The 13,467-nt window shown below is 38.1% G+C and overlaps 1 protein-coding gene across 2 annotated transcripts in view; it reads left to right on the top strand.

Annotated features, from left to right (window-relative positions):
• Positions 1–13,225, top strand: part of SLK (STE20 like kinase) — a 68,981-nt gene extending 55,756 nt beyond the window's left edge. For both annotated transcript variants that reach the window (XM_066354519.1, XM_066354518.1), the window contains 5 exons: positions 2,607–2,731; positions 3,232–3,420; positions 4,181–4,306; positions 5,192–5,305; positions 9,617–13,225. In XM_066354519.1, the coding sequence (XP_066210616.1) occupies positions 2,607–2,731; positions 3,232–3,420; positions 4,181–4,306; positions 5,192–5,305; positions 9,617–9,763 (701 nt within the window). In that variant the 3' untranslated portion in view covers positions 9,764–13,225. The remainder of the gene's footprint in view (positions 1–2,606; positions 2,732–3,231; positions 3,421–4,180; positions 4,307–5,191; positions 5,306–9,616) is intronic.
• The last annotated feature ends 242 nt before the right edge of the window (positions 13,226–13,467 follow it).

The following is a 13,467-nucleotide window of genomic DNA, read 5'->3' as shown; positions in this document are numbered from 1 at the left end:
AACAGAATAGAGAACCCAGAAATAAACCCACACCTTTATGGACAATTGATATTTGACAAAGGAGGTAAGAGCATATAATGGAGTAAAGACAGCCTCTTCAACAAATGGTGTTGGGAAAATTGGACAGCTACCTGCAAAAAAATGAAACTAGACCACCAGCTTACACCATTCACAAAAATAAACTCAAAATGGATAAAAGACTTAAATGTAAATCGTGAAACCATAAGCATCTTAGAAGAAAACATAGGCAGTAAGCTCTTCGACATCTCTTGCAGCAATATATTTGCTGATTTATCTCCACGGGCAAGTGAAACAAAAGACAGGATAAACAAATGGGACTATATCAAACTAAAAAGCTTTTGCGCAGCTAAAGACAATAAGAACAGAATAAAAAGACAAACTACACAATGGGAGAACATATTCGACAATACATCTGATCAGGGGTTAATAACCAAAATTTATAAAGAACTTGTAAAACTCAATACCAGGAAGACAATCCAATCAAAAAATGGGCGAAAGAAATGAATAGACACTTCTCCAAAGAGGACATACAGATGGCCAATAGGCATATGAAAAAATGCTCAACATCACTAATCATTAAAGAAATGCAAATTAAAACCACAATGAGATATCACCTCACACCAGTCAGAATGGTGCTCATCAACAAAACACAGAATAAGTGCTGGTGAGGATGTGGAGTAAAGGGAACCCTCCTGCACTGCTGGTGGGAATGCAGACTGGTGCAGCCTTTGTGGAAAACAGTATGGAGATTCCTCAAAAAATTAAAAATCGAACTTTCTTTTGACCCAGCTATCCCACTTTTAGGAATATACCCCAAGAACACCATAGCACTGTTTGAAAAGAAGAAATGCACCCCCATGTTTATGACAGCATTGTTCACAATAGCGAAGATCTGGAAACAGCCCAAGTGTCCGTCAGAGGACGAGTGGATTAAAAAGCTTTGGTACATATATACTATGGAATACTACTCAGCCATAAGAAATGATGACATCAGATCATTTACAACATGAATGGACCTTGATAACATTATACTGAGCGAAATAAGTAAATCAGAAAAAACTACGAACTATATGATTCCATTCATAGGTGGGACATAAAAATGAGACTCAGAGACATGGACAAGATTGTGGGGGTTACGGGGTGTGGGCGAGGGGAGGGAGGGGTTTGGGGGAGGGGAGTGGCACAAAGAAAACCAGTTAGAAGGTGACGGAAGACAATTGGACTTTGGGTGATGGGAATGCAGCATAATCAAATGTCAAAATAACCTAGAGATGTTTTCTCTGAACATATGTACCCTGATTTATCAGTGTCACCCCATTAAAATGAATAAAAAAAAATACTATGAAATACACAATTCCTTTTTGACAGTATAAATGATATAAACATATAATCATTAAAACATCTTTTTGTTCAGATGATGTTAATAATATACCTGAGTAATTTTATATACTCTTTATGTCTTATAATTGTTGGTATATTTAATGGCTAGATGATAGAATGGTATTTTAAGCACTTATTTTCTCTAAGAAATAGCTTAGATTTTTTTTTAATTTCTCATGAAGATGATTAAAAAGAATTTTTGTATGGGGTGGGCATTCTCTATTATAGGACATGAGAACAGAACTGAAAGTAGCAATAGATAATATCTTTACATTGGTAATACAGTGTGTCCGTAAAATCATGGTGCAATTTTGACCGGTCACCGGAAAGGAACAAAAGACAATAGAAATGTGAAATCTCTACGAAATTTAAGGAAAACTTGCCCAGTTTCATACCTATTCAGTGCAGTTCGATGTGGGCTCACGCACAGATTTTTTTAGGGCTCCTTAGGTAGCTATTCTGTATAGTCTCTACAGACTCATCACTGACTGATGGCCTACCAGAACGGGGTTTCTCCACCAAACTGCCGGTTTCCTTCAACTGCTTATCCCACCGAGTAATGTTATTCCTATGTGGTGGCGCTTCGTTATAAACGTGCCAATATTCATGTTGCATTTTGGTCATGGATTCGAATTTAGCGAGCCACAGAACACACTGAACTTTCCTCTGTACCGTCTACATCTTGACTGGCATGGCCGTGGGCTGCTCCGCTGTATACATGGTGTTACATCATCATCTGCGCATGCGCACATGCTGCCACATTACATCCAGCCCCAACCCACAGAGCCAGAGAGAACATCAACAAGCGCAGGGTGGCTCTAAATTCAATGTGTACAACACAATTACAGGGCCTTTCTACAGGTCATTCAGATTTTATTAACCTCAAAGAGAAGAGAGTGATTTGCTTATTTACCTGTTTAATTTTTTCACGGTCCTGATCTGGTGTGGCCTACAGAAACTGGGAGGGTTTTCCTTTTATTTGGTGCAGATTTCACATTTCTATCGTCTTTTGTTGCTTTCCTGTGACTGACCAAAAGTGCACCATGACTTTACGGACACACTGTATTTATAGCTCAGAATGTCAGTATGTGTATAAGTCAGTGTATATAGAACACTTTTATGTAAATGTGTGTAATTTTTAAAATGAAGATCAAAGTACATTAGCAAAAAGATCAAAGTGACATTTTGATATTTGCTTTTTTTAGCTCGAGAAGCTGCAATTTGGGAGCTTGAAGAACGACACTTACAAGAAAAACACCAGCTGCTCAAACAGCAACTTAAAGATCAGTATTTTATGCAACGACATCAGTTACTTAAGCGCCATGAGAAGGTTAATGAAAGAAAAATTTATTTAGTTTTTTGTTCATTTTAAAGTTTGCAGACTGAGAATTTCATTTTTGAACTTATATTTCTTCAAGAATGCATTTCATATTTTTAAATTTTATGCTAAAATGCCTTTGATGAAGTTTGGAGTAATTAATTGTATGTTGATCATGATTGCAAATTTCATACAAATTCCAAAAGTAACTAATTATAATGCTTAATGGCCTCTGCTAATCTTCATCTTGGTCTCAAAGTACATATTGAGGCTCCTTTTATGGTTCAAATATCATAAAAATTTGAATTCCCTATACTTTGTAAAAGAGAGTTTTATCATAAAACTCTTATGACTTATTTTTTTTTTATAAATTTTTTTTGCCTAATATTTTTTGCTGGTTTGTATGCAACAAGGGATAGAGTAATTTTGGGAAACAGCAGCAAAATGGCATGTTTGAGCATATGTGTGGCTACTGACATCTACATCACTGAATTCTGTTAAAACTTTCTTAGGAAACAGAACAAATGCAGCGTTACAATCAGCGACTTATTGAGGAATTGAAAAACAGACAGACTCAAGAAAGAGCAAGGCTGCCTAAGATTCAGCGCAGTGAAGCCAAGACTCGAATGGCCATGTTTAAGAAAAGTTTGAGAATTAACTCAACAGCCACACCAGATCAGGACCGTGAAAAAATTAAACAGGTAAATAAGCAAATCACTCTCTTCTCTTTGAGGTTAATAAAATCTGAATGACCTGTAGAAAGGCCCTGTAATTGTGTTGTACACATTGAATTTAGAGCCACCCTGCGCTGTTGGTGTTCCCTCTGGCTCTGTGGGTTGGGGCTGGATGTATGGTGTGTGCTGAGAGTGGTGGCCACAGCGGGCAGCGCCCTCCCTCCCTCCCATGCCCATACCAGATGGTGGCCTAGGCTGGTCCAGCATCTGACCAGCCCTGGGAATGAGGTGACTTGGACAGCTTTTTAAGTGAAAAAATATGGCCTCACTATATTTCCTATTTTTTAAGTATTTTTTTAAAGTCTTTATTCTTTTTTTTTTTTTTTAGAGAGGAGAGAAAAAGACAATGGGGGAGGAGCAGGAAGCATCAACTCCCATATGTGCCTTGACCAGGCAAGCCCAGGGTTTAGAACTGGCGACCTCAGCATTTCCAGGTCAATGCTTTATCCACTGTGCTACCACAGACCAGGCTGACCTCACTATATTTCTACAATCACAGATTCCACACACACACTACTGAGGTCACTAAGCAGATAAGAGGAACAAGGTTTTCATCAGAAGTCTCCCTTTCCCTGTGATATAGGCTCCAGGCTCCAGCTTCGAGTCCCAGCATATTACTTGCAGCTTTAACTTATTGTACTATGTTTTGTTAGATTCCTTAGTTATACTTTGGAGATGCAATAATTACATTGTTAGCCAAATTTCCTTTTGTTTTTCTTATGTATAGTTTGCTGCTCAAGAAGAAAAGAGGCAGAAAAATGAGAGACTGGCTCAGCATCAAAAACATGAAAATCAAATGCGGGATCTGCAGTTGCAGTGTGAAGCCAACGTCCGTGAGCTGCATCAGCTGCAGGTCAGCTGCGGGCGCGGACTTGGGCTGGCGGCGGTGGGCAGCACAGGCTGGGAGGAAACGGTAGCCAACCCAAGCAGGCTGCACACCCTTCCTGAGAAGGCTGGGATTCCTTTCCTGCGTAGACCCGAATGCAGATCACTTTATTATCATAGGCACTGGGATTTTATATAACTATGATTAATAAAGTGAAGCTAAATTATAATCTAAGTAGTTGAGTCTTTCCAAAGCAGAATTGAGTAGTTTTAGTATATTTTGCAAAAATGAGGAAGTTTTTAAAATGATATAGATAGTTCTGTTATTAAATTCTGAATTTGAAATTTCATTTAGGGAGAAATAGTTCATTTTCTTCTAGGTTTATGAAAAAGGTGATAAACTAAACATGAGAATTTTTCTCCTAAGAAGTGAAAGGTTACTTTAGAGGGGACTGTTTTGGGATCTTAATTGGAATATGCAGCTCATCTAGTATATAAACTAAAATGTTTAAAATTTCAGAGTAGTGAATACAGTGTAGATACTCTACATATTTGCTTAATTTATTACAGTGGAAGAATTCTGAATCCCACATTCTGGTATCAACAGGTAAAATGCATACAAAGTGCCTTCTAAAGTGTCAGTTTTATGAGCAAACCTTAGAAAGGAAAAACAGGATCAAACTAATTCTTTCTATTTAAGTATTTTTCATGTGGTAATAGACCTAGCTTCTAAACTTGCAAAAATAAACCTGTGACTTAACTTTATAATTCGTGGCCCTTGGTTTTTAGAGGAGAATTTGAATCACAGTAATAGCCTAGTGTTTAATGAATAATTTATTATTTTGGAAGATATTTGTATTTGTAAAAATTGCTTTGTTAATCTGAAGTTTTTTAACCCAAACTTTATTTTCAGAATGAAAAATGCCACCTATTGGTTGAGCATGAGACTCAGAAACTAAAGGAATTAGATGAGGAACACAGCCAGGAATTAAAGGAATGGAGAGAGAAATTGAGACCTAGGAAAAAGGTAATTTTAAAAGCTTTAAAATATGTTTACGTCCCATTCATTCATCCATTCATCTAGCCATCCATTTTTCTTTTTATCCATTTACCCATCCACCCATCCTCCCGTGTTGGCTCTTTACTTAATATATGTCAGGTACAGGAGGTACAGAGGTGAGAGGACAAAGTCCCTGTCTTCCAGAGGCTCAGAATCTGATGACAAGCAGTGTCAGAGCAGTAGGGCCATTGCTCTGAAGGAGCTGAGTTCGAGGTACAGGGGAGAGGGGCACAATGTGTAAGCAGAAGAGGAAGAGTGCTTAAATCTTCCTGGGGGAGTCAGGGAAGTGTTAGAGAGGAGGTGATGTGTAAGTCAAGCGAGGCTGAAAGGATGAGTGAGAGCTTGCTAGGTGGACAGACAGATTGGGGTGGGATATAGAGAAGAGAATGTGTAGAGGAATTGTAAGTAGCCCCCCATCATTGGAGCATTCGTGGGAGAGCATTCCTATGTGAAGGCATTAGGGCGAGAGAGAAGGAAGGAAGTAATGACAGCTTGGTCTAGACTCTAGACAGGCTGATGGGAGCCAGATTGCAAGGCCATGTGTGCTCTATAAATTGGCAGTCTAATGAACTAGGAATGGCTTCCCTTCCTAATTTAACCAGCCAGCCATCTTCCTTATTTGCAGTTGACTCCCTGCTAGCCAGGTCCAATTGATAGATCATTTCAGTTTTTGCTATCAGTATACAATCCTCTCTCTTTGTTCACTCCCAAACTTAAGCCTTTATTTTTTCTTGGGCTTCTTGTCTGCTATACATTTCAGCCATTCCTTTCTTCTATTCCTCCAGTCAGTCAATTACAGAAATATGTATTTAGCACTTACTATGTGTTAAAGGGTTCTAGAGGAAGTGAGGTGACCAACTCAGTTGATAGTGTGGCTTTTTAATTTAAATTTTATTTATTGTTACATTTTTGAATTGGTAATACGAATATATTACCACATGAGTATGTGGTTCAGAATTTAAAAGGTATGGAAGGGTGAACAGTGAGAAGTCCCTTTGTCTAGTTTCTTTTAACTTTGCAATCTAGCTTTCACCTCACACTCCCAAATTGAACTTGAATGGGTCACAAGCAAGTTGTTAATAACCAGATCCTATGGCATTACCTAACTGTTCTCATTAAAAATCTTGTTTCTTAAAATTTTCTTCTTGCCTGACTCTTGTGACATATTCTCTCCTTTGTGCCTTTTATCACCTTTTCTTTAACTTCCAGCCTCCTGAAATGTAGACATTTCCTAGTTTTACATGCTTAGCTGTGTTCTTTATCTTGATGATCTCTTAGCTGGTTATAGCTTTAACTGCTGCATATTTAAGAACAATCCCAAAATTTGTAGGAGTTATACAGAGGACAAATTCTAGAGTAAACAGATCTGGGTTCAAATCTCAGTGCCAGTACTGATTAATTTTGTCATTTAATGCTTCTAAGCTCAGTGTTTTAATTTGTAAAACAAGGATGATACTACATATCTTAATGAGGTTAAGACAGTTAAAAGAAGTGATGTGGCCTGACTGGTGAGACAGGTGATGGTACAGTGAGTAGAGTGTTGACCCGGGATGCTGGTTGCCAACTTGAGGGTAGGCTCATCCATCTTGACTGCAGTCTTGCCAGCTTAAGTATGGAATTACCAAAATGACCCCATGCACTGGCTTGAAGCCCAGAGGTCACTGGCTTGAAGCCCAAAGGTCACTGGCTTGAAGCCCAAGGTCACTGGCTTGAAGCCCAAGGTCATTGGCTCAACTTGAGCCCCTGGTCAAGGCACATATGAGAAGCAATCAATGAACAACTAAAGTGATGCAACTGCGAGTTGATGCTTCTTATCTCTGTCTCTTCCTTTCTGTCTTCTGTCTGTCTCTCTCAAAAAAAAAAAAAGGGAAAAAAAAGAGATGTGTGCACAGCAGTAGTTTCAGTACTTGGATGTGGTCGGGGTTCAGTGAATAGTTGCTATTGCTGTTATTGTTTATTTTATTATTACTGGTTCATTCTCTGAGCTCCTATTTTCTTCTTTTTTTTCTTTTTTTTTTTTTTTTCTTTTTTCTGAAGCTGGAAACAGGGAGAGACAGTCAGACAGACTCCCGCATGCGCCCGACCGGGATCCACCCGGCACGCCCACCAGGGGCGACGCTCTGCCCACCAGGGGGCGACGCTCTGCCCATCCTGGGCGTCGCCATATTGCGACCAGAGCCACTCTAGCGCCTGAGGCAGAGGCCACAGAGCCATCCCCAGCGCCCGGGCCATCTTTGCTCCAATGGAGCCTTGGCTGCGGGAGGGGAAGAGAGAGACAGAGAGGAAAGCGCGGCGGAGGGGTGGAGAAGCAAATGGGCGCTTCTCCTATGTGCCCTGGCCGGGAATCGAACCCGGGTCCTCCGCACGCTAGGCCGACGCTCTACCGCTGAGCCAACCGGCCAGGGCAGAGCTCCTATTTTCTACCTGGATATTCTATTCCTCATTGCATTCCGACCTCTGTTCTAGTACCATCCCATCCAAAGTTTCCATTTTTTGATCACTATATATAAAATAGACTCCATGCCCACCTCAAACACTCTCTGTCCCTTTATAACATTCATCACCACTAGATACATTTGTTTACTGTTTGTCTTCTTTCCCAAGAAATATGTTCCTTGAAAGAAGGGACATTATCTCTTTGGTCTCTGATATGTACCTAACTTCTAGAATCGTTCCTGCACATTGTAAATGATTGTGACACACCCACTGAATGTTGACTATAGATAGTAAAGTCAGTAGAGATAAACTAAACTCAGCATCCTTTTTCTTTTTCATGTGTATCTCACCTTTTCCGTCTCTCCAGTTCCATCAGATGTTCTCCCCATATTTGTCTTCTCTTAATTGACATCTAAGTTAGAAACGAATTATTTTTAATTTTCATGATACCCCACATTCAATGATAATATTTCTTTTTTCCATATTGTCATCCTTGCTTAAAATTGTTCAGTAATATCCTAATAGGCTTTTTGGTCTTGAGTTCCCTATTTGCTTACCATCACCAGAGTATTTTTTTTTGTATTTTTCCAAAGTTAGTGGGGAAGCAGTCAGATAGATTCCAGTATTTGCCCAGCCAGGATCCACCCGGCATGCCCACCAGGGGGTGATGCTCCGTTGTGGCCGGAGTTATTGTAGCGCCTGGGGCAGAGGCCATGGAGCCATCCTCAGTGGCCAGGCCAATTTTGCTCCAATGGAGCCTTGGCTGTGGGAAGGGAAGAGAGAGATAGAGAGAAAGGAGAGGGGGAAGGGTGGAGAAGCAGATAGGCACTTCTCCTATGTGCCCTGGCTGGGAATAGAACCTGGGACTTCCACACACTGGGCTGATGCTCTACCGCTGAGCCAACCGATGGCCAGGGCCATCACCAGAGTATTAATCTTCAAGAACATCTCTGATACTGTCATAGTGGTATTGATAAATTTTTAATTCTATCAGAAAGAAGTGTAAATGCCTCAGTCTGACTTTTACGCATTGATAGTGCCATGCATTGGCCACAGTCAACCTTTTCAGCTCTGTCTCCCACTAATCACTTTGTTCCCTGTGTTGGGTATGATCACATACTCACAGCGGCTTTGCAGGTTCCTGCTCTGTATTGTTCCAGTTCCCTTTGTCTTGCATGGCTTCTCCATCCTGTCTATCAGGTTCTTAGTTTTCCTTTAGGACTAAGCTCATAGTTCATTTCTTCTGAAAAATCTTCTTGAATCCTTCTGTCTTCTCTCATTCCTGAATCACTTGTCCGCAAAGCTCAGATGCTTATCAAGCACTTATATTTGCTTTGTATTGTGAGGATGTAAAGAGGAATCTGGTTTAGGTTTTACCTCTGACAATTTCTAGTCCATTATGGGAGAAAAGACATGCACATCACTAATCAAAATAGAAAATAAAAAATGTTTATGTTTCATGTGGGAGTGACAGATGCTAGTTAATAACAGGTGCCATCTATTGAGCACTTAGTATGTGTTCAATACATTATTATCACATTTAACCCTCACATAGCAACCCAGTGAGGTAAGTGGTGTTATCCCTATTTATAACAAAAGAATGAAATGACTCTGTAATATAAAGAAGTTAAGTTAATTGATCTAAGTCCACTGTTAGTATGGCTGAGCCAAGACTTGACCCTAGGGCTGTGCACAGCTTTTGATCTTAACTGTTGAGTGGTCTGGTCTTCTGTAGGATAATATGCAGAGAAAATCTTTGGGACAAATAGTTTTCTCTTGGCTGTTAGAGTAAATTCTATTTGTAATACCAGTACATAATTTACTTTTCCCTTCCTTTTTAAGACACTGGAAGAAGAATTTGCCAGGAAACTGCAGGAACAGGAAGTGTTCTTCAAAATGACTGGGGAGTCTGAATGCCTTAACCCATCAACACAGAGCCGAATTTCCAAATTCTATCCTATTCCTAGCTTGCATTCCACCGGATCATAACAATGGGAAGCGTACTGTGGTCTGGTTTGGCTTTTAAAATATGTCATTTTGTTCTCTTCATCTTCTGCCACAGTCTACATTAGAGAGTGCTTGAAGACAATCACCCACCTCACCTTCTAGGTGTTTTTTGTTTGTCTTGTTTGTTTAGCAAAGATGAAGGGAAAGGAACTAAGACAGATGCTGGGCCATGTTGGTGTAGAGCATCTTGCAGTAATTCCCTAAGGTGATTTTGTATATTAATCTTGAGAATTGTGTTTTTGAGACACTGTTACCTAAAAAACTCTTAAAAATACAATGTTAAAGTTACTAAAAAAGCAAAAACAAAAAAAATCCTGTTATATCACTAAGTATTAAAAATATCTTTTTTCTCAATATTGCCTGAATTCTCAATGAAACTACTGTAGAGTTGAAGTAATTTCCTTTTGGTGAATCAACTGTCATGAAAAAGGTATAAGTTGCTCAAAACATGATACTGATTCATTAAATACATCTATTTAATCTTTAAATAGCAACACATTTTTTTAAAAGAGAAAAGTTATTTCAATAATCTGTTTGAAATAATTACCTGTTTAGGCATGACCTAATAATAAAGGGTGCTAATTTTATTAAGATAGTGCCTAAAACACTAAATTTCAATTGAGACTAAAATAGGATTTTCTGTTTTGATTCAACAGGAACAAACCGTCCTTAGCATTAAAGCATTATTGTTTTATAAATCTTCCTTCTATTACCACTTGATAGGAATTTTTATCCTAAAACATACATGTACAAAGTTAAAAACATGAAAGAAAAGGTAGCTTTTGCATGTCCAAATTGGAGATATAAAACTCAGCAAATTAAAAGAAATATAGATTTAGCTATCCCAGCTTATTTTTTAAAATAGTACGTGTGCTAGTTAAATGACTTCTCCCATCTTAGCAAATTCTGTTCATTGAAAACTGTCAGAGGCCTAATAGCTCTGAATTATATTTATAAACGTATTTTCTGAAATTGATCTTAAAAGAGGCATTTGTTCAGAATACTTTAAAAAATTAAATAAAATATTTAGGCAAAAGTTGGAAATGATTTAGTTGTTTTGAAATAAAGTCATTTATATTTTGGTTTTATTTTGTTCCATGTTTAAATTATTTACTTTGATTTGAGTGGGAAAAGCCTGAAACCTTTATCATGTGATTAGTGATATGTGTAATTATTAATGAAATGCTCACTCTTAGTCCCTCTTGAGGCTTAGAATTTCAAGCACATGTCAGGTCAAACAGTATTATGAACTGTACTGTTGTGGTGTGAGAGCACATTTGTACGTGATGCTTGCTGCCTGCCATTTGCAACCTGTTCTCTTTGAAGAGTACTAAGTACCAAATTGTACAAGTTTCAGTTTTTGTTATGTTACATATATATGATGCTGGTGAAAATTTTAAATGTAACTGTGGGAACACTTATTCACATTAAGAAAATGTAAATGTCTGTAGCATTTTCTTATAGTTAATTTGAAAATTTTGATTGCTGAACCTTATTTTGCCAGTGGTTTTGATGGTTTAAAAGTGCATGTATGATTTTCATTTTGTAATTGTTTTGACAAGTATAATTTACTTGGACAGCTTTGTAGGTAGCCTTAAGTTCTGGCCAAGTTTGTTTTTTATATAAATATATATATATACATATATATTATATATGGTTGTAAATTTATACACTTATCACATGAATGTGTTACTGTATACTAAGCTCCTGTAATGCTTTATTCTCAAATGTTGGGTTGAAAATGTTTTGAAAGCCTTTTAAAGTATATATCTTTATAAAGTAATATTCAGGATGATGATGGAAATTGTTTATATTATGATAAAAATGACAATATAAAGTTACTCAGTGTATTTAATGATTTATTTTAAGAGGGAGAGAGGAGGAAGGTTGTCAAACCACTTTGAAATTTTCAGTTTACTGGCTTTTAAAAAGTTAATACTTCAAGCAGTGGACATTTTTTGTGTGCTAGTTTGTGGCACATAATTCATTTGGTCTGAATATTTGATTCTTTTTATTCCTTTCAACTTGACATTCAGAGTACTGAGTAAGGGAAAGAGGCTCAGAGTAGAACTATTGACACTCTGGTAAGTTTTTTTGCGACTGTTGCATCTCCCTCAAAACTGCCCTTTGGATTCAGTATTTATATTGGAGTCCTCTTTCAAATATGGCCATATCCATGTGAGTGCAGGACTACAGAGTGACACATGGATAGAGGTGAAACGTTCATTTTAATACTTACAGTTACATAAATCTTTTCAATTTTTTTTACTATAGAATATGCTATTTGTACCCATCCCTGCCCACTTATTCTTAGGCCCTCTGTTCAAGTAGTTGATAGTGGTCTTTCTGTCTTGCATGAAGTGTAGGTGGGGCGTGGGGGAGGGGTGCAGACTTTTTTGAAATGAGAAAATACAATCAAATCCATTTCTGATTTGATTGTTGTTGCTGTGGCAGAATGTGCTATGAAATGCATAAAAGATTCTTTATCTATGTATACCTTAATTACTCACCTGCCCCTCTTCTCCCTGCGTGCTGTGCATACACCAGACCGCCACACTTCTGCAGGTCTAGCTCCTAGAGCTGTCGCACCAGGTTGCCTTTCCTAGTCCTGTCAATCCAGAGTTGGGTGTTGATTGCTGAATTAGCTGCTATTCTGTACGAGTCACAATTAAGCTTTTCTGTGGGGAAGCTATAGGGTGGGGAAGGAGGAAATTGAGTGCTTTTATGTTGCTGAGAATATTAGAATTTTCTTCTGACAGGATACAGCAAATTGTAATTAAATATAAACCAGAACCAGAGCTACCTCTAAGTAGTGTTTCCTCAAGCACAAAGCTCTCAGGCATATGAGACCCTCTTTAATGGACGGTCTCTGATTTCTTGAGCATCAGCGAGTTTCAAAAGTGACTGTCTTTTGTACTCTTCTAAGTTCCCTTGTAACTACACACTTTTCCCCTATTCCACACTATGCTTAAATGACAAAGTCTTCAGAGAAGCCAAATTCTGTCAAATGATTAGCTAGAGATAGTGTTGATTAAAGGAAAACCTAGAACTGAAATGAAAGAGGAGAGTTAGTTCTAGTTCTAATAGTCTTCTGATTAAATAAATCAGTTCTTTTCTGGGAAACGATCTTTTATAGGAAATGGGATATTTTAAATGCTTTTCTTAAGTTGAAGGCACAACAGTTAATGCCTCTATTGTTCCTTTTCTGTGGCTGACATGGTTTGATATAGCTTTAAAATTTCTGCTACTAAGCTTCGGATAGAATGTTACACAGTTTTAAATGTTGGCTGCAGCTTTTTGTGATCCTCTTGATTTGCAGTGTAATAACAAGCTAAATTTTCAGAAAGAATTTTGTTTCAGATTATGCCTCTTGTCTACTTGGGAGCAGCGTGTCTTTTCAATCATGTGATTGACAAATGAAAAATAAAGTTATTTCTTAATCTATTTGGAGAAGCAGTCTTTTATTGATAACTGTTGAAACTGGATTGTCATGCATGAGAACATTGTGCAGCTTTTTTTGTTTTTTTGGTCCTAGTGATATTTTCACACTTGTAGTCCTTTAGGACTTCTGACCCTTTCAGACTTGTTAGAGGTGCTTTAAATATTTCCACCAACATACGCATATGTATGTATTTTTTCTTTTTTTCCCTTGGGGTGGATTCTTTACCTCACCAAGCATTTCACAA

Source organism: Saccopteryx leptura, chromosome 13 (assembly GCF_036850995.1).
Source record: "Saccopteryx leptura isolate mSacLep1 chromosome 13, mSacLep1_pri_phased_curated, whole genome shotgun sequence".
In the NCBI taxonomy this organism is placed as follows: Eukaryota; Metazoa; Chordata; class Mammalia; order Chiroptera; family Emballonuridae; genus Saccopteryx; species Saccopteryx leptura.
Note: the sequence above shows the minus strand (reverse complement) of the source record. Positions and strands in the feature narration are given on the sequence as shown.